This window comes from Molossus molossus, unplaced genomic scaffold (genome assembly GCF_014108415.1).
Source record: "Molossus molossus isolate mMolMol1 unplaced genomic scaffold, mMolMol1.p scaffold_m16_p_1, whole genome shotgun sequence".
NCBI classification, from domain to species: Eukaryota; Metazoa; Chordata; class Mammalia; order Chiroptera; family Molossidae; genus Molossus; species Molossus molossus.
In genome coordinates this window covers 3,738,823-3,758,506 of record NW_023425344.1, presented here as the reverse complement: position 1 = coordinate 3,758,506, position 19,684 = coordinate 3,738,823, and the positions used below count along the sequence as shown (strand labels likewise).

At 47.7% G+C, this 19,684-nt stretch overlaps 1 protein-coding gene across 1 annotated transcript; it reads right to left on the bottom strand.

Moving 5' to 3' along the window:
* Positions 1–13,856: 13,856 nt before the first annotated feature.
* Positions 13,857–15,862, bottom strand: LOC118633790 (MORF4 family-associated protein 1). The gene is made up of 2 exons (XM_036267799.1): positions 15,295–15,862; positions 13,857–14,851 (listed from the first exon to the last, which is right to left on the bottom strand). Exon 1 carries the CDS (start codon positions 15,689–15,691, stop codon positions 15,308–15,310), a length of 384 nt encoding a protein of 127 aa, XP_036123692.1. The 5' UTR covers positions 15,692–15,862; the 3' UTR covers positions 13,857–14,851; positions 15,295–15,307.
* Positions 15,863–19,684: the final 3,822 nt, after the last annotated feature.

The window sequence follows — 19,684 nt, the reverse complement described above, 5'->3', positions numbered from 1 at the left end:
TGTCTCTGCAGAGTGGTGTCCGTGCTTTTCGGGGTCTGGAAAAAGGAAAATTACTTGCACATTCCAAAAATATGTCATCATAGATGCAAAAAGACAATAGACAGGCTCAGTTAAGGTAAAGACTGACCTTTGTTAGGGAAGATGCTGGCCTAGGACATGACTACCTGCCATAAACTGCTCTTAGTTAAACAGTCTTAATTTCAGACCACCCTTTGTGGTTACTTTAGGTCTTTGAGTTTGCGAGGCCACCACACAGGCCTTCCCTGAGCTTGTCAGGTTAGTGGCCCCTTTTCCCCCACACCTCCATATTCAAAGCAAGCAACAGCATGTCTAATCGTTCTCATTCTTCGAATCTCTGACACCCCTTGTGCTCCTAGCCAAAGAAAGTTTACTTTCAGGGTTTGGTTACCTGGATTCTCTTTAGCAATATAATGTAACATAGTCACAGGAGTAATACCAGGGAGCAAAAATCATAGGGGGCCCCTTAAAATCTTGCCTGGTGTCGGCTCCCAGGAATGGTAAGGGCATGATCTCACAGCAGCCAGATATGACAAAAGTAGTGGTAATTAAGTCTAGAGAGCTAAACATACCCGGAAAAGACTTGTCTTGCTTTTGGTATGTGAATGGAGTAAAATAAAATACATAGAAAACCCACAACATTTTTGAGGCAGCCATGTTAGCAAAATTGCTGCCAGCCCAGATGAAAAGAAACTAAGACTGTTCAAAATGTAAAGACTTCTAGCCTCCCGATTTTCTACCAGCAAAATGCTGGCCCTATAGCCAAGAACTGGCATATTTTTCAATGCTCTCTTCAGAAGTGGTCAAGGGCGAGATGGAAAAGGAAGAACGTATCAAAGAGCCCAGACAGTATTGTGAAGAGTAATGGACAAGGACAGGGGTTGGCAAACTATAGCCCCTGAACTAAAAATGGCTTTCACATTGCTAAGGGCCATAAAAAGAAAAACAGGACTATGTGACAGAGACTGTCTTTGGCCCACAAACCCTAAAAAAAAATTTACTATCTGCCTCTATAGAAAAAGTTTACCAACACCCCCCGTAGTGAACCACTTCTAGGTTTCAGAACCAAAACCTAGCCAAGGAATTTTCCTTCTCCTTAAAGTAGAGAAACTTGGCAATATTTGCCCCATGGAATGTCAAAATAGTTGTAATTCAGTGACTTCTGTATTGGTCATTCTTCCCTTACAAATGGACATTAGCTTGTCCCAGTCTCACCATTGTATATTGGGTCTGTATGAGTGTTATAGAGTGCATGTTGTGTCCCCCAAAATTTGTATGTTTAAACCCTAAGCCCCAATTAGATGGTATTTGGAGACGGGGCCTTTGGGAGATGATGAGGTCATGGGGAGCTCATGATTGGATGAATGCCCTTATAAGAAGAGAACCAGAGGCTAGCTAGCTCACTCTCTCTCCACCGCATGAGGACACAGCGAGAGGCAGACATCTGCGAGCCAGGAAGCGAGCTCTCACCAGACACCAAACCTATGAGCACCTTCATCCTGGACTTCCTGCCTCCAGAACTGCGAGAAATAAATGTTCGCTGCTTTAAGCCATCCCGTCCATGATGTTTGCTAGAGGGGCCCGAACCGACTCAGACAGAGGCCAATAACTTGTCTTTTTAAAAATTCATAGGCCTCTGGGCCATAGAAACATATTTAAACCTGATGTGGATCACAAGGTCCTAGACTTCTAGTCTGAAGCCACGACTGGAAGAAATTTGGGGGGATATTTGGATGGGGATATAGAGAGGAAACTTTACATGTGTGATTGGGGGCCATGGGCACAGAGTATGGTCAGTTGTATAAATGATCTCAGTTCTCCGCCCCTTCTTGCATCCATGTCCTTTGCCTTGTGCCTTGGCCAATGAAATATTAGCAGACATGAAACGAGCACAGGCTTGAAGCATGCTGATACAGTGGGGCTCGCTTTAATCTTGTGCTCTGCCTTTGCTGAGATGAATAAGCTGGGTCGTCACAGAGCTAAGGAGGAAGATGAGAGAAACATTGAACCAGGCTGCCCTAGACAGGCCCAGCCTATCAGCCAGCCTGCAGAGACACTACTGAGCCAGTCCAGGTATCCAACTCCCAGCCAACTTGCAGACACTTGAGAAATGTTTATTGTTGTTACTGGAGTTCGGGTGGCTTACGTAGCAAAAATTAACTGACACACTTAACTGTGAAGCCTTTCTTGGTAAGATTAGTTCCAAATAAAATGCCAGTCTCTCCTTTCCTCCACATTTTTATTTGGTTCAGTCTCAGGTGGAGGAATCTCAACAAGGTGTCCTAATGTTTTGGGGCGTTTGTTTGTTTGTTTGTTTGTTTTGTTTGTTTTTTAAAGAAATGTCAGCCTGGAGTATCTTCTTCCGGGAATGAATTTTCACCCTTTTTGCACCCTGATCCCAAATGTATTGTGTCCTACTTTTCTGGATGTCGCAGCACCAGACTCACAAGTTTCAGAAAACAGAAATCAACCACCATTATAGCCACTTTTAATGTCATCACCCCATGCACAGATGATGTTCCCAGAACCTTGTATGTTTTATAAGCAAGATCACATTGCCGTTGTCAGCTGTACCACTCGGCCTCTAAGGAAGCCCAAGCTGGACAGAGGCAACAGGAGAGAAAGGAAAACAGTCTTGGTTCCAGCTTTCCCGACGCCACTCAGTTCCTGCGCATCATCTGTGATCCACCGTCTGTGAACTTAAAACCCCCTTGGGAGAGGTCTTCCATCACGTGATCAGTTATGGCACAGGAAGTCTGACCAACAGTGTGAAGACCTAAAAGGGGGACTGATTTCTACCAGAGTTAATGTAGGAAATTTGGGTAAATTCCAGGTGATCACCATTTAACACGTTTTTTTTTTTATCCTCACCCAAGGACACTTTTGCATTTATCTTCAGAAAGAGCGGGAGGGAGAGAAGGGGAGAAGAGAGAGAGAGAAACATCGATGTGAGAGAAACACATCAAGTGGTTGCCACCCGCACAACCCCAACCGGGGCCAGGAACAAACCACAACCGAGGTGCATGCCCTTAGCGAGAACCGAACCCAGGTCTTTCTGGTCCATGAGCCAACGCTCTAACCGCTGAGCCAAACCGGCCAGGGCATCATTTAATACATTTTATCCATAATAACAGGTCAAATCACAGATGTGTAAAGAAAACTGCAAGATGAATCCAGTCACTTATCTGACCGCAACTTCATGAGACCCTGAGCCGGAACTGCTCAGCTATGTTGCTCCCAAACTCCTGAAAAACAGAAAGTGCAAGAAATAAATGGTTGTTATTTTAGGCCACTAAGTTTTCAAGTTAGCTATAGTTTATAGGGAGAAAAAAAAAGATAATTTGAGAGGTTGGAACTGAGAACTCAGAGGGCAGGGCCAGATTCACAGAGGTTGTTCCGAAGCAGTAAGAGTAAGCCCTAATTGAAGAACTGGAAACATCGCACAGCTGGATTTCAGAATTGCTATGGACCAGTGATTCTACATGCTTCCTATTTTCCCCTTTAAAACACCCATTACCCATTTAGCAATCACTCCACATTCCTCCTCCTCTCATCCCCTTTTCAACCACTAGTGTGCCTTTTGTCTCTACGGATTTTCCTATTCCGGATATAGCATATGTACTAGTTTATAAAGCTGCCACAACAGAATACCACAAAATGGGTGGTTTAAACAACAGAAATTCATGTTCTCACAGTTCTAGAGGCTAGAAGTCAAAGATCAAGGTACTGTCAGGTTTGGTTTCTCTAAGGCCTTTCTCCATTTGCTCACACACAGCCTTTTCTCTGTACAGGAACATCCCTGTTGTCTCCTCCTCCTCTTATAAGGACACCAATCATATTGGATTATGACCCACCCTTATGACCTCTGTTAACCTTAATTACCTCTTTAAAGGCTGCTGTGATCTGAATGTTTGTGTCCCCCCCCCCAAAAAAAATTTATATGTTAAAATCTTAACTACCAATGTGATGGTGTTAGGAGGTGGGCCTTTGGGAAGTGCTTAGGTCATGAGGATGGAGCCCCATGAGTGGGATTAATACTGTTAGGAGTCCCCACAGAGCTCCCTGGCCCTTTCTGCCATGTGAGACTCAGAGAGAAGGCACTGGCTATGGACTAAGAAGAAAACTCACCAGAAATTGACCATTCTGGCACTTTGAGCTTGGACTTCCAGCCAATTTTGTTTCTAGAACCCTTGCCAAATTCTACTAATACCGATGATTTATCTTTAGAGTCTTTCAAATATGTGAACTGTGAAAAATAAATTTTTGTTGTTTATAAGCTACCCAGTCTATGATATTTTATTATAACAGACCAAATGGACTAAGAGAAAGGCTCTATCTCCAAATACGGTCACATTGGGGGTTAGGTTTTCAACATATGAAATTCGGGGAACAGTTTAGTCTACTTTGGACATTTCATATAAAAGGAATCATACAATATGTGGCCTTTTGTGTCTGGCTTCTTTCACTTAGCATATTTTTTAGCTTTGTCCAAATTGCAGTGTATCAGTACTTCATTCCTTTTTTGCGGCTGAATAATAATTTTCCTGGATATACCAAATTGGCTTATCCATTCATCTACTGATGGGTCACTTAGGTTATTTCCACCTTTTGGCATTATATATAATAGCATTTCTTTTATGTTTTTTCTTTTTTATGTTACTTTAAGAAATCCTTTCTCTACCCTGAGATCATAAAAAATGTTCCTCTATATGTCCACTCTGACCCTCAGAGTGTGACCTTATTGAACATAGGGTCTTTGCCGATATAATTAGTTAATATGAGATCATTATATGAATTTGGGTGTGCCCTAAATTCAATGACTGGCATCCTTATGTGAGGACGTGAAGACACGGAGACCCGGGAAGATGGCCATGCGATGACAGAGCAGTCATTGGACTGATACACCTACGAGACAGAGAGCGCCAAGCACTCCCAACAGTCACCAGAAGCTGGAAAGGCTGGGAAGGATTGTCTCCTAGTGCCTTCAGAGGGAGCACGGCCCCGCCCACACCTTGAGTTCTGACTTCACCCTCCACGACTGTGCGAGAAGAGATTTCTATGGTTTTAAGTACTCAATTTGTGATAGTTACGGTAACCCTACGAAAAAATAATATGGCATTAAAAATGTTTGTCCTATTATAAATGATACCTTTAAGAATACTTATTTTCTCTTTGTTCCCAGTGAATAGAAACACTACTGACTTCTGTTTTGATTTTGTGTCTAGACGCCTTGCTAAGCTATACTACTAATGCTCACGATTTATCTTTAGAGTTTCAAATCTGTTTCAAAAACATCATATCACTGGGATGTAATGATAGTAGCTGTGGCGGTCTAAAAAATATGTCCACAAATGTTCGCTGTTTCTCGGGTCAGGAGGTGGGTTCGATCGCCCTCCCCTGGAGTGCGGCTGGCCCTGCTGCTGACAAACAACAGCAGGGGCTGGGCGGTACCTGCACCACCGAGCTGTGCTAAGGCGGCAGCTTTCATTTCCTTCACTCATTTCAGAGAGAGGAGGGACAGGGAGGGAGATGGAAACATCGATGAGAGAGAACATCAAGAGAGAACATCCACTGGCCACCTCCTGCACGCCCCCCACTGGGGATCAGGCCCACAACCTGGGCATGTGCCCTGACCGGGAATCGAACCGGTGACCTCTTGGTGCAGGGGCAACGCTCAACCACTGAGCCACACTGGCCGGGCCAGACTGCAGCTTTCATGGGCACATCCCTCAGTTGCCATGCCTGAGTTTCCCTAAGGAGAAGTCCAGGTGGCAAGGAGTTGGTGCAGGACAACTGCACAGAACTTGCATTCAGAACAGGGAAGACTGGGGAGCACAGCACCCCTCGCCTGAGGAGGCGTCGGAGGCCACAGGCTGGAATGCGGAGCTCCCACCTGAGTCCACTGAGCACCCCCTGGTTTGTTGTCTGGGAGGAACTGCTCGGGACGCTTCCTTGTCCCTTGTCTTCCCTGGCCCCTTACCAAACGTGCCTGGGAAAGTGCACCCCGGGGCAGTGCCACCTCTCGGGAGCTCCTCCGGAGGTTGAACAGCCACAGGAGTTAGCACACCCAACTTGGAATTCCTTTGGTGACAGAATTTCTTCCAAACCCTCGCAGGCTTCCTGTTTGCGCTCACTCAGTTCCAGCATGCAGGTGATCACAGCCCGAAATCTCAGCACGATTCTAGTCGTTCCATTTCCCGGCCTCTGCGCTGTCCACTCAGCGGCGCCCATGTGGCTTTGACAGGAAGGTGACAGTTGTAAGCTGGTCTTTGCTGCTTGGCTGGCCCCCACCATCTGGAGAAGAACCTTCGAAGGAGAGCTTGAGACCGACCTCAGGGCCTCGGTGTTGTCTCATCTCCAAGAAGCTCCTCCCGGAGCCATCTCGTACCCCTTTAAGTTTGGCAGAAACCCTTACCACTTTCAACCCCAAATGACCGGTGGCGGTGGCCCCTCAGGTCTCCTTCAAAGAAGCTGCTGCAGGAGGCATGGCTGAGTGACAGCCTCCAGCTGCCACTCCTTTGGCTCTCTCATGGTGGCTGCACCGGCTATGTGCCCCACCCCCACCGAGAGACTAAGTTCAGGGCTAGATTGACCGCCTGACCCCTTGCTTCTCCCATTGATGAACCAAGTGAAAATCAGCCTAAGGTGCTCCTATGACACGCTTCCCATAATGCCCCCCGTGCCCAAACCCTCTCCTGCGCCTGTAGGAACTGGTGAGCCAGTGCCAACAGGTGCCTGGCTTCCTGCCTCCACCCCATCTTGCCCCTTGCTGCACTGTCCCCAGACGAGGGTGCCACTTCGTCCTCGGGCCTGAGAAAGGCAAGCTGCTCATTTCCCCACATCCTTCCTTTGTGCCTCAGTCAGGAGTTGGGGCCACCCTCTCCCCCGGCCATTGCTACACCAATCCGTGCTCTCCCTCCTGTCTAAAACAGGGCTCCTTTGAAGCACTTGCTGCATCACTGCTGTGACTGTCTCCCCACCTCCCCAGTCATCCTCCACCCCACCCCCACCAGATCCCCCAATTTAGTCTACACTTTGGCACCTGGCTCCTGTCTTCCTTTCTTTCTTTCTTTCTTGTTTAAATTATTTTTATTAATTTGTTTTTGTTAGAGATGTTTCTCCTTTTTCCCCCATTGACACCCTCCTCCTCATCCCCCCACCCCTTCCCCAGCTTTGTTGTCTATGTCCATTGGTCATGCATACATGCATGTAAGTTCTGTAGTTTATCTCCCTCCCCCCCCCCAAACTCCCCTCTTCTGGGGTTTGTCAGTCTGTACCTTACCTCTATGTCTCTGGGTCAATTTTGTTCATCAGTTTGTTTAGTTCATTATATTCCACATATAAGTGAGGTCATGTGATATTTGTCTTTCTCTGTTTGGCTTGTTTTGCTTAGTGTAACACTTTCCAGGTCCCTCCATGTCGTCTCAAAGGATAAGAGATCTTTCTTTCTTACAGCTGCGTAGTACTCCATTGTGTATATGTACCACAGCTTTTTTATCCACTCATCTACTGATGGACACTTGGGCTGCTTTCAGATCTTAGCTATTGTAAATAGTGCTGCTATGAACATGGGGGTACATATATTCTTTCTGATTGGTGTTTCAGGCTTCTTAGGGTATATTCCTAGAAGTGGGATCACTGGGTCAAATGGCAGATCCATTTTTATTTTTTTGAGGTAAAACCATAGTGTTTTCCATAGTGGCTGCACCAGTCTGCATTCCCACCAGCAGTGTACTAGAGTCCCCTTTTCTCCACACCCTCGCCAGCACTTGTTATTTGATGATTTGTTGATGGCGGCCATTCTGACAGGTGTGAGGTGATACCTCATAGTTGTTTTAATTTGCATCTCTCTGATGATTAGTGATGTTGAGCAATTTTTCATGTCTCTTGGCCATTTGTATGTACTGTTTGATTAAGTGTCTATTTAGGTCCTCTGCCCATTTTTTTCTTTTTTTATTCTCACCCGAGGATATTTTTCCATTTTTTGTTCAGATAGAGTGGGAGGGAGAGAACGGAAGAGAGAGAGAGAGAGAGAGAGAGAGAAAAACATCGACGTGAAAGGGACACATCGAGTGGCTGCCACCCGCACGACCAACCAGGGCCGGGGACAAACTGCAACCGAGGTACATGCCCTTAGCGGGAACCGAACCCAGGTCTCTCTGGACCACAGGCCAACACTCCAACCGCTGAGCCAAACCAGCCAGGGTCCTCTACCCATTTTTTAATTGGGTTCTTTGTCTTCCTTTTGTTGAGTTGTATGAGTACTCTGTATATTTTGGAAATTAATCCCTTATCTGATGCATCATTGGCAAGTATGTTCTCCCATATGGTGGGTTCCCTTTTCATTTTGATGATTGTTTCTTTTGCTGTGCAGAAGCTTTTTAGTTTGATGTAGTCCCATGTGTTCATTTTCTCCTTTGTTTCTCTTCCTGTTCTTCCTTTCCATCCCATGTCCTGCCCTCCTCCTGGAAGTGTCCCATGCTCACAAGGCCACCAGCCCACTCCTGGGCTCCCCATGTGAGCTCCTCCAGGCCCCTTGGCCACTCATTCCCAAGGGTGACCTGTGGCTTGTTTTCCCCACAAGCCTGCTCAATGCCTGCTCAGCACTCTTTCTTGACCACACTCCATCTTCCCAGGTGGATTTCATAGTCACCAGCACTTTGCTTAACCCCCGCAATTCACTTTAAGGCTACTTCCTCCTGTTGCTCCCCTGCTTCTCATCCCCCTCACCCAGTTAGTGATGTGGCCCATGCTGCAGTAACACCCCATCAGAACCCGAACTTCACTCCTCTTCTGTTCCCCCTCTTCCCCTTCCCCCACTCCGTCAAAAACGCAGCCGGTTTGGCTCAGCGGTTAGAGCGTCAGCCCACAGACCAAAGAGTCTCAGGTTCGATTCCAGTCAAGGGCACGTGCCTCAGTTGCAGTTTGATCCCTGGCCCTGGTCGGGTCGTGTGGGAGGCAAGCAGTCGATGTATCTCTCTCACATTGATGTCTCTCTCTCTCTACCCCCCCCCCCCACTCTATCTGAAGATAAAATGAAAAAATATCCTTGGGTGAGGATTAAAACAAAACAAAACAAAACACAGCCCCTGGTCAGTTGAGGGCTGCTAGGAAGGCCCAGGGCTTGGGGGAGTCTAGTCTCAGCTATTAAAGGTGGTAAAGAAACATTCCTTGAAGAGGCAAAGAATATACGAATAGTAATCAAAACAGTTGGTACTGGCATAAAAAACAGACCTATAGATCAATGGAACAGAAAAGAGAGCCCAGAAATAAACCCACACCTTTAGAGTCAATTTATATTGGACAAAGGAGACAAAAACATACAATGGGGTAAAGATGGTGTACTCAATAAATGGTGCTGGGAAAATTGGGAGAATTGGGAGATACATGCAAAAAAATGAAACTAGACCACCTTCTTACACCATACACAAGAACAAACTAAAGGTAGATTAAAGGCTTAAATGTTAGACTCGAAACCATAAAATCCCAAAGAAAACATAGGAAGTAAAATCTCAGACATCTCTCATAGCAATTTTTTTTCTAATATATCTCCTCAGGCAAGGAAAACAAAAGAAAAAATAAACAAGTGGGACTACATCAAGCTAAAAAGGTTTTGCACAACAAAGGGAACCATCAACAAAATGAAAAGACAACCCCTTGGACGGGAGAACGAACATGTTCACCAATGACACATCTGATAAGGGGTTAATATCCACAATTTATAAAGAACTTACACAACTCAACACTAAAAAATAAATAAAAACCAGTTAAAAACTGGGTAAAGGACCTGAATACTTCTCCAAAGAGGACATACAGATGGCCAATAGACATATGAAAAGATATTCAATATCACTAATCATCAGAGAAATACAAATTAAAACCACAATGAGATAGCACACCTGTCAGAATGGCTACCATCAATAAATCAACACACAGGTGCTGGCGAGAAAAGGGAGCCCTCGTGTACCATTGGTGGGAATGCAGACTGGTGCAGCTGTGGAAAGCAGTATGGAGTGTCCTCAAAAAATTAAAAATGGAGCCCTGGCCAGTTTGGCTCAGCAGTTAGAGCGTCGGCCTGCGGTCCGGAGAGACCCGGGTTCGGTTCCCACTAAGGGCACGTACCTCGGTTGCAGTTTGTCCCCGGCCCTGGTTGGTTGTGCGGGTGGCAGCCACTCGATGTGTCCCTTCACATCGATGTTTCTCTCTCTCTCCCCCTTCCTCTCTCTCCCTCCCACTCTATCTGTACAAAAAATGGAAAAATATCCTCGGGTGAGGATAAAAAATAAAAAAAAAATTAAAAATGGAACTGCCTTTTGACCCAGTGATTCTACTTTTAGGAATACTATATCTGAAGAAACCTGAAACACTAATTCGAAAGAATACCTGCACCCCTATGTTCACTGCAGCATTATTTACAATAGCCAAGATCAGGAAGCAGCCCAAGTGCTCCTCGGTAGACGAGTGGATATAAAAGCTGAGGTACATTTGCACAATACGATACTATTTGGCAATAAAACAGAAGGAAGTCTTAGCCTTTGCGACAGCATGGATGGACCCGGAGAGCACTGTGCTGAGTAAAATAAGCCAGTTAGAGAAAGACAAGTGCCACATGATCTCACTCATACGTGGAATCTAATGAACAAACTGAACTAACAAGCAAAATAGAGACAGATCCACAGCGAGCAGGCTGACAGCTGTCAGGGGTGAGGGTTTAGGGGCTGGGTGGGAGGTTGGAGGGATTGAGCAAAAATGAGAAAAAACTCAAGGGCACAGACAATGGCATGGTGATTGCCAGGGGAAGGGATGGGAGGAGGTGGAGGTGGAGGAGGGGATGGGGGGACAGATGGTGATGGAAGACTTGTCTTTGGGTGGTGAACGCACAACAGTGTACAACTGTGTTGTGGAACTGTGCACCTGAAACCTTGGAACTTTGTTAACCAGTGTCACCCCAATACGTTCAACAAAAAGGAAAAAACAAAAAAAGATTTAAAATAAAGAATAGTATGAATGAGTTCGGGAATGATAGAATGGAGGATTTTGTGACTCGTGGGACAGAAAGTTGGAAGAAAACAGGAATGGGGCATAAATCAGGAGAAACCACAGAACACCAGGGGGATCAGAAGAATGGAAACTAGAATTGGCCGTGGTTGGCGGGGGGCGGGGAGTGTCTTATTTTGGCCAGTGGCTGAAGCAAGCCCTGGCTGGATTTCCATTTACTTGGCCACGGTGTTACCAGGTAACGAACCCCCACTTACCTTGGGAAGATGGTGGACACTGAAGACACGCCATGTTCACCCACTGCCTGGATAAGACAGCTGAGGTCCTTCCTTGCCTGTGCTACATGTGCATCTTAGGCTGGCAGGGAGCTATGCTCATCTAAGGAGCTCAGGCTGATGATCACCCACCAAGCTGGTCCCGTGCCAGAGGGAAGAAAGCTCTGCAAGGTCTTTCCTTGGGGTCCTGGCTTGGATGTGACTTCCTTTCATAATTCATTGGCCAGAATGAGTCATACGCACTCCACCACCACCACCAGCACACCATGGGGCTAGCGAGTGCAACCCTCCCATGTGCCTGGGAGGTGGAGAATCGGACGGGCACTGACTGCCCCTAGTTTAGCTTTAGTTCCACATAAAGCGTAGACGAGCCGGTGTCCGCTCAGGATCACGGACAGCAGGTAGCAGGGGACCGGGAGCCAGGTCTCCAGTCTCCCAGCCCCTGTTCCACAGCAGCCTGGATTCTGAGGCTTTATCTTTGGGAGATTTAAGAACTCTTCAGACTGTCCTGGAGTCAGACTTTTGTTAATGTTCCCCTCCCCCCAAGAGAGTTAACTGTCCTTGGCTGTTGCCAGTCTTCCCATAATGTCCTTGAGAATTTGTTTTCTTCCCAGGGGTTAGCTCAGCTAAAGAAATATCCCGAGACAGAAGTCTCTGGAGTACCACTCTGTGGTTTTTCTCCCCAGCCTGACTCTGGCCAAGTGTGGGACCAATGGAGTTGACACCTTCTGCATACTTTGCCTCCTTCTCATTGGAGTTTCTATCACACAATCCTCCATGCTCCCACAGATCCTTTCTAACAGCACTCTAATATAAAAGGACACTTGTCATACCTGAAGTACCTGAGCAGATAGTTCCCTGCTTCGGGAACCTGTCCAAGAACCCCCAATAGCCCTTTCTGCACAGCCGTCCATGACCTGAACTCTGACAGAGAACTTGGACCTCATGAGGAACATACGGAGCCATTAAAAACCTGGCAACCCTAGCCATACTCCATTTAGCTTCTCAAAATGGTTCCTCATCAGATTTTTTGCTTAGAAAACTCAAGAGATTCAATTGCTCCCCCAAATACTGGCAAGCCAGGACAGACTTAAGGAGCTGGGGAAATCGGACGTTGGTAACTGCTTTGCAATTGTGACTGAAATCACAAGGAAGAGGAACTAGGTTACTGAAAAGAATTTAGGACAATAGTTCTCAGACTGGTATAAGAATCATTTCTGATACTCAACATTTATAGTATAATAAACACATGCAGCCATTTTTTAAAAAGTACACCTGTATGTTTAGGTGGAGTAAGACTTTCAGACTATTGTTTTAGGGGGGAAAAAGCGACACACTAAGAAAATTCAGAGGCTATGTTACCATTTATATACTAAATATAGATATATGCTCAAACACCCATATTTGGAAGAATATACAAGATGTTGGTAAATGTTTGTCTTCAGAGAACTGGGAAGCTGGGGAGTGATCACGTCGCATGTTTTGAATTGTGTGCGATTTGTAATACCTATTTTAAAAATCTATTACCAATTCAGTGTGGTACCCTAAAACAGAAAAGGCATTTGTGGAAAACTGGTGACGTCAGAATAGTCTGTAGTATCGCACCAAGGTTAATTCCCTAGTTTTAACAAACGCACCAAATGTAGCTTTGGTGGTGGGTTTCCTGGTTCATAATTCCGTCCTACCCACTTCTCCCCACTGTTAGAACGCACTCAAAGAATTCTGAACCTCTGCATTTTCTCAGTTCTCTGTACCTGGATGTCCCTCGTTCTCTCCTTGTCCTTGGAAGCTGTACTCGCTCTTTAAGGCTAAGTTCACCATTTACTTGCTAAGTGTACTCCTAAGACATGGTATCTAGACTGTCATTTTCCCCATTTCACGCTTATGAACTGGGTTCCCCAGGAAGCATAGTCTATGATGAAAGTTAAGAGTGCAGTTTACTAGGGATTAACATCTGTGGAAGGGAAGTACACCAACACTGGGCGGGGGAGAAGCGGGGCTGGGATGCAGTCCTAACAAAAGCCTCCGCAGACCCCACAGGGAGCTCTGAAGCCAAGATGCCCTTCAAAGCTGTCCCAAGTTGCAATGAGAGGGATAGGGCGCTTAGACCCCTAGCCCATAGATCACTGGATATGGGCCACCTGGGAAAGGGGACTTGACCTTGGCTAAGGCAGGTCTTAAGCAAAGATACTTAAGAAAGTGGACCAGCTGAGGGCAACTGGGGAATAAGTCCTTCACTTTGGAAGGGGGTTGTCTACCATCTCACTCTAATTATGTCCTACGCCTTTACTCTTAGTGCAAGGACTAGAGTACCATTGTTTGTTTTCAAAGTGGAAAGACTGAAAGTACCTCAGCTTCCAAAAGCAGGGGCCTGGACCACAGAATATGAGGTTCCTTTCCTCACTCAGTTCCCAGCCCAACATGCAGAGACAAATCGTCCCTGTGATTAAAGGTTTACAGAGAGAATAAAAAACCTAAGAAATTCATCCTCCATTTGGCAACGATGACGAGATTTCATTCTAAAAGAGATAAAATTTCTTAGTCAATAACTTTTTAGGTCGTTTGTCTTTTCAAGCAAATGAATACTTTTATTAACATGGTGAATTTTTTTTAAACACATGGTAGGGTTTTGACCTCAAATACTTGTCAGGTCTGCTATTCAAATGAACTTCTAGCTGGACAACTTATGAACCTTAAAGATACCTAGTCCCTGTCTATTTTAGGGTCCAATGCAGATAGATAGCCCTTGCTTTCCTTCCCCAGCCCCTCAAGGGCCTTTGCAAATCTCTCTCATTTTATCCCCTGAAAGGCTTCAGGGTCTTACATCAAGTTGTACAGAATGCCAAGATCTCATCCGCTACTGGAGGTTCTATGTCAATGAAAGCTGAGTTAGGTTGTCCAAACAAACCGACCAGACAGGTTACATCAGATAGTGTGCCACGTAAAATTTAAATTTTGAACAAAATACATCTCTCCTCCTTTGGTCTCACAGAAAGAAATTCAAGTCCCAGAATAGACAAGGCCATCTTCCGCCTCCTTCTGATGCACCAGGCCCAGCCAGATCACCCCTTCCATTCCCGGTGAAGTCTGGTCCCTTCGTCAGCTTCTTCCGCGCTGCTGCATGGAGTCATCTTCGAGAAGGAAAGCCGCTCCTTCGGCACCTCCAGAGCTGGAGAACCCCAACCCTGAGCTGTGTCCCACACAGACCCAAAGTTCCAGGGAGCTATCAGGTCACACAAGAAAGAGCAAAAAGCACCTCAAAACTCAGAAATAACCGAAGCCCAGGAACAATGTGACTGCTGCGAGAGCTTACAATCTAGGCCCTACTCCTCCTATGCCGGAGCGCTTCCCGAGTAAAAGTTACTTCCCCAAACAGAAACATCAAACAGTCAAAACTCATATTGAGGTCATCAACCGCAGACCACAGCAGAAACGTAGTGTAAATGAGGACAGAGCACAGACAGAGAAAAGAAGGGAGAAAACAAAAGGCTCTCTGGTTTCAGCTTCTCCAGGGTGTCAGCCAATCTCCACCGGTGGACCAGATCCCACTGGCTGTGAACCTGAAGTGCAAGGCGAGAAAGCCAGCGTTAGGAGGCCACCCCGAGGGCCCGCACCCCACCCTCAGCGCCGGCCGGCCCGCGGGACCCCCTCCTGGAGCCTCCCGGCAGAGTCTGGGGCCACCTGCCGGGTGTCGGTCGGCCTTCCCCCTGAAAACCCCACCTGCTGGCCCTCCCCAGGGGCCTGCACTGTGCCTCTGTCCCCTCGGCGGCTGTGGGGCTGCTTATCCTGCAACTACCCTGCGCACCGCGACCTCAGGTTGCAGCCAGACACGTAGCCACAAACAAACATCTTTCCTAAGCACCGGCGCGGGAACTCCGGGGCACCTCGCGTCCCCGCTCCAGGAACGACGGGGCGCGCTCTACGCCCCCCCCCCCGTCCGCCCGTGGGAACGACGGAGGCGAACCGAGTGCGGGCCCCCGGCCCGCCCCCCGCCCCGCCGTACCGCCGCCCCGCGCTCAGGACGACTCGCTCTTCTCTATCCGCCGGACCAGCGCCACCAGCATCTCTGCCATCTTCGCGATCTCCTTGGCCTTCTCGTCGGCCTTCTCGCACCGCTTGGCCGCCCTGCCCTCGGCGCCGTCGTCGGGGCCCTGCAGGTGGTTCAGGGCGCTCTCCTCCGAGGCCTCCACCTGCGTCTTGATCTGGATGAGCATATTGTCCATCTCCCACAGCTTGCTCCGGTTGCGCAGGTACGCGCGCCCGCGCGCCCGGGTCAGCGCCGCGATGTCCTCGCGCATCTCGTGGATGACGGGCAGCAGGAACTGCTCGAAGTCCTCCTCGGGCTCCAGCACTTCCACCTCCTCGGGCTCCGCCAGCTCGACGACGTCCAGGGGCCGCATCCTCCTCGCTGCTGCGGAGAGAGCACGGGACTCGCTCTGCTTACCGCCGGGGCTCCAGAACGTGCTGCGCAACTTTCGCCCTTCGTAAACTTTTCGCCTCGGAGAAGCCACGGGAAGGAGCGACTTGCGAGCTGAGAAGCGGCGAACAAAATGGAGTCCCGGCCGTCAACCAGCTCCCTGCGTGTTGCGGCCCCGTTCACGACACGGCCGCGCCTCTTTACGGTCACGCCGCTGGTAGAACGAGGGGGCGGGCGCGCGCACGTCAACGGAGGGCGACGCAGCCAGCTCCTCCGCGACCGCGCGCACGCATGAGCACGCACGAGCACGCAAGCGCGCTCTCGTTCCTCATTCGACTCTCCCAAGCCCCGCCTCTCTGCTAGCCTGGCTTTGGGGTGAGCTCATCAGGTGCACGCTCTCCTCCTAGAGAGCTTCTCTAGCGCGGGATTAACACGTATTTAAGATGCAAACGCCATCTACCTACACGGAAAGACAAAAATGCTGCGCAACAATGTATTCAAAGGCGGTGACATCCCCCCCCCCCGCCCCCTAATCCTAATAGCCCCTACGTCTTCAGAATCAGGGCTCCGCAGGTGCGCATGTTTGTGTGGGCGCGCGTGGGCGTGCGTGCGCGCGCGTGTGTGTGTGTGTGATGGGGTGGTGTCTTAATCAACTATGTGTCCCTAAGGCCCCAAGCAAGCTTGGCACACATTAGTAAATTTGCCGCAACATCACTGTTTTCCAAAGACGTACAGATGGCCAAGAGACGTATGAAAAGATGCTTAATATCACTAATCATCAGAGAAATGCAAATTAAAACCACAATAAGATATCACCTTACACCTGTCAGAATGACTATCATCAACAGATCAACAAACAAGCGCTGGCCAGGATGTGGAGAAAAGGGAACCTGTGTGCACCATTGGTGCAGCTACGGTGGAGTTTCCTCAGAAAATTAAAAGTGGCCCTGGCCCCCCGTGGATCAGTGGTTAGAGTGTCACCCACGCATGGAAGGGTCAAGCGTTGGATTCTTGGTCTAGGGCAATGAACTTGGGTTGCAGGTTCAACTCCTGTCCCCAGTCAGGATGCCAGCAGGAGGCAACCAATCACTGTCTCTCTGGCTCTCTCTCCTCCTCCCTCCCACCCTTCCACTCTCTGAAAGTGAATGGAAAAAATATCTTCTGGTGAGGAATAACAACAATAACAAAATTAAAAATGGAACTGCCTTACAACCCAGCAATTCCACTCCTGGGAATATATCTGAAGAAACTGGAAACTAATTTGAAAGAATACATGCACCCCTATGTTCATTGCGGCATTATTTACAATAGCCAAGATCTGGAAACAGCCCAAGTGCCCATCAGCAAATGAGTGGATAAAGAAGCTGTGGTATATTTACACAATGGGATACTATGTGACCATAAAAAAGAAGGAAGGCTTACCCTTTGCGACAGCATGGATGGACCTGGAGAGCACTATGCTAAGTGCAATAAGCCAGTCAGAGAAAGACAAGTACTGCATGATTTCACTTATATGAGGAATCTAATGAACAAAATTAACTAATAAAATAGAAACAGACTGCTCTGGCCAGGTGGCTCAGTTGGTTGGAGTATCATCCCACACACCAAAAGGTTTTGGGTTCAATCCCCGGTCAGGGTGATTGATGTTTCTCTCTCACATTGATGTTTCTCTTCTCTCTCTCTCGCTCAATCTATCTCTCCCTTCCTCTCTAAAATCAATCAACATATCCTAGGGTGAGGATTTAAAAAAAGAAAAGAAAAGAAAGACTCACAGATAGAGAACAGACTGACAACTGTCAGAAGGAAGGGGTTTGCAGGGCTGGGTGGAAAAGGTGAAGGATGAAGAAAGAAAAAAACTCGTAGACACAGACAACAGCATAGTGATTACCAGAGGGAAAGGGGGTGGAGGGAGGTTTAAGAGGGTAAAGGGGGGATAAATGGTTATGGAAGGAGCCCTGGCCGGTTTGGCTCAGCGGTTGGAGCAACAGCCCACAGACCAGAAAGTCTAGGGTTCGGTTCCCGCTAAAGGCATGTACCTCGGTTGCAGTTTGTCCCCTGCCCCCGGTTGGGGTCATGTGGGTGGTGACCACTCGATGTGTCTTTCTCACATCGATCTTTCTCTCTCTCTTTCCCCTTCTCCCCTTCCCGCTCCATCTGAAGATGAATGCAAAAATGTCCTTGGGTGAGAATTTAAAAAAAATGGTTATGGAAGGAGACTTGACTTGGGGTGATGAACACACAATACAATATACAGTTGACGTATTGTAGAATTGCACACCTGAAACCTATATAATCTTATGAATCAATAAATTCAATTTTAAAAAGATAAATCAGAGCCCTTTACATTCAACACTGGGCACAGCTCTGTCTAGCAACAGCTGAAGAGAAGCTAATTCGTTCTGGAAGCTGAGCTCAAAGGAGTATTTTGAAGCTGATTGCTAAAGCCACATAAAATTATAGAGCATCTGATTGATTTTGTTTGGTTTTCATTTTTATGCACAAGTTAACTAAACCTACAGTCTAATGAATGGATCCATTTTAGGATGAATAATTTAGTGTGTAACTGAATAGTATGGTTAGGATAAATTGAATGTATACAGCTGTGAAATTTTAGTAGAGAAATGAGGAGACGGCAAGGTGAAGGGATCTCTCCCACTACTGCAGCCCTGGCGTGCAGACTTCCGCTGCATGCTCGGAACCCTGGCACTCTGAATAATTTTTCAAACCTGACTTACAATGTTATGTCTTCATTCTTTTATATAAGTTACTCCAGAATGTCTTCTGTTTAAAATGCAAGTTAAACTTAACTCGATTATTGAAAGAAAAAGCACTCAACACAGAAATTTAAGGGCAGATAAGTGAAACTTCTAGCCTGTTGACCTAGTCTCAAAGCAGCAAGAACATTTCAGGAATCCAGCCTGCCTCAGTGCCATGGGCTCGGTTTCTGTTCTCCACTCAAAGGGACACAAGTCCTACTTGTGAATGCAGCAACATTAAGACTGAAGAGAAACAAAAGTCATGAAATTCTCACTGTACTTTTTTTCACATTGAATTCTCTGTGGTAAGAATGCCCTCCCTTTGTCTAGGTAAGTGGTTCTCTGGAGCAGGCGTCGGAAAAATCACCTGGAAGGTTGTCCAGCTCCAGCTCCAGCTCCCAGCCTCCCTTGCAGCTAGGGCCCCTGCCTCAGGGTTTCTCATTCAGAGGTGCTGATGCTGCTGGCCTGGGGACCACACTGAAGACCACCGGGCTGAGCAAGCCAGGTTTGTCTTGTCACCTCCCCTTAAGCACCACCTCCTCCAGAAGCCTTCCTGATCTCCCTGGCGGGGTTAGCCACTCCTCAGGGCTCCCACAGGCATGACCCTGTCATGTCATTGTCTGCTTGCTTGTCAATGTCCAGACACAGTTATACTAGAGCATCTGGGAAGAGAAGGCAGAGAAATGGGAATGCGCACCGAGCGCTGCAGCCCGACACTCTCGCAGACTTCCAGGCTTCCCTCTTGTCTTCTTGACGGGAAGATTGCAATCACGAGCCAAAGTGCAGCGAAGCGAGCAAGAATTTATTGGCCGCAGCAAAAACACATTTAGATGGGACACATTAAATCTGGGAACCGTGGGACAAGGAAGGGCCCGGCGCAGAAGCGGCAGGAGAGCCCAGGCTGCGTCGGCTCCCTGGGAAGTCAGGGAACAGGGGCCTTGGAGACAGGGCAGGGGTGAGCCCGGGACGAGCTGCCCCTGCCCACTGCTCCCTGGTTGCAAGTCTCCTGGGGTCCCCGAGAGTTTAGGGGATGTGTGCTGTGGGGGAAGGAGAAGGGGAAGGGAATGTCACAGGAGGAGAACACACAGCTGGGTCCTTTGTCCTGAGGGGTTTTATTTCCCTTTTGCAGGTGGGAATCTTAGGGGAGGTGTCAGGGGAGGGTCTCAGTAGAATAGTCATCAGCTTTCCAGATGTGCTCTGTCAGGGTCCTGGTCTCCACT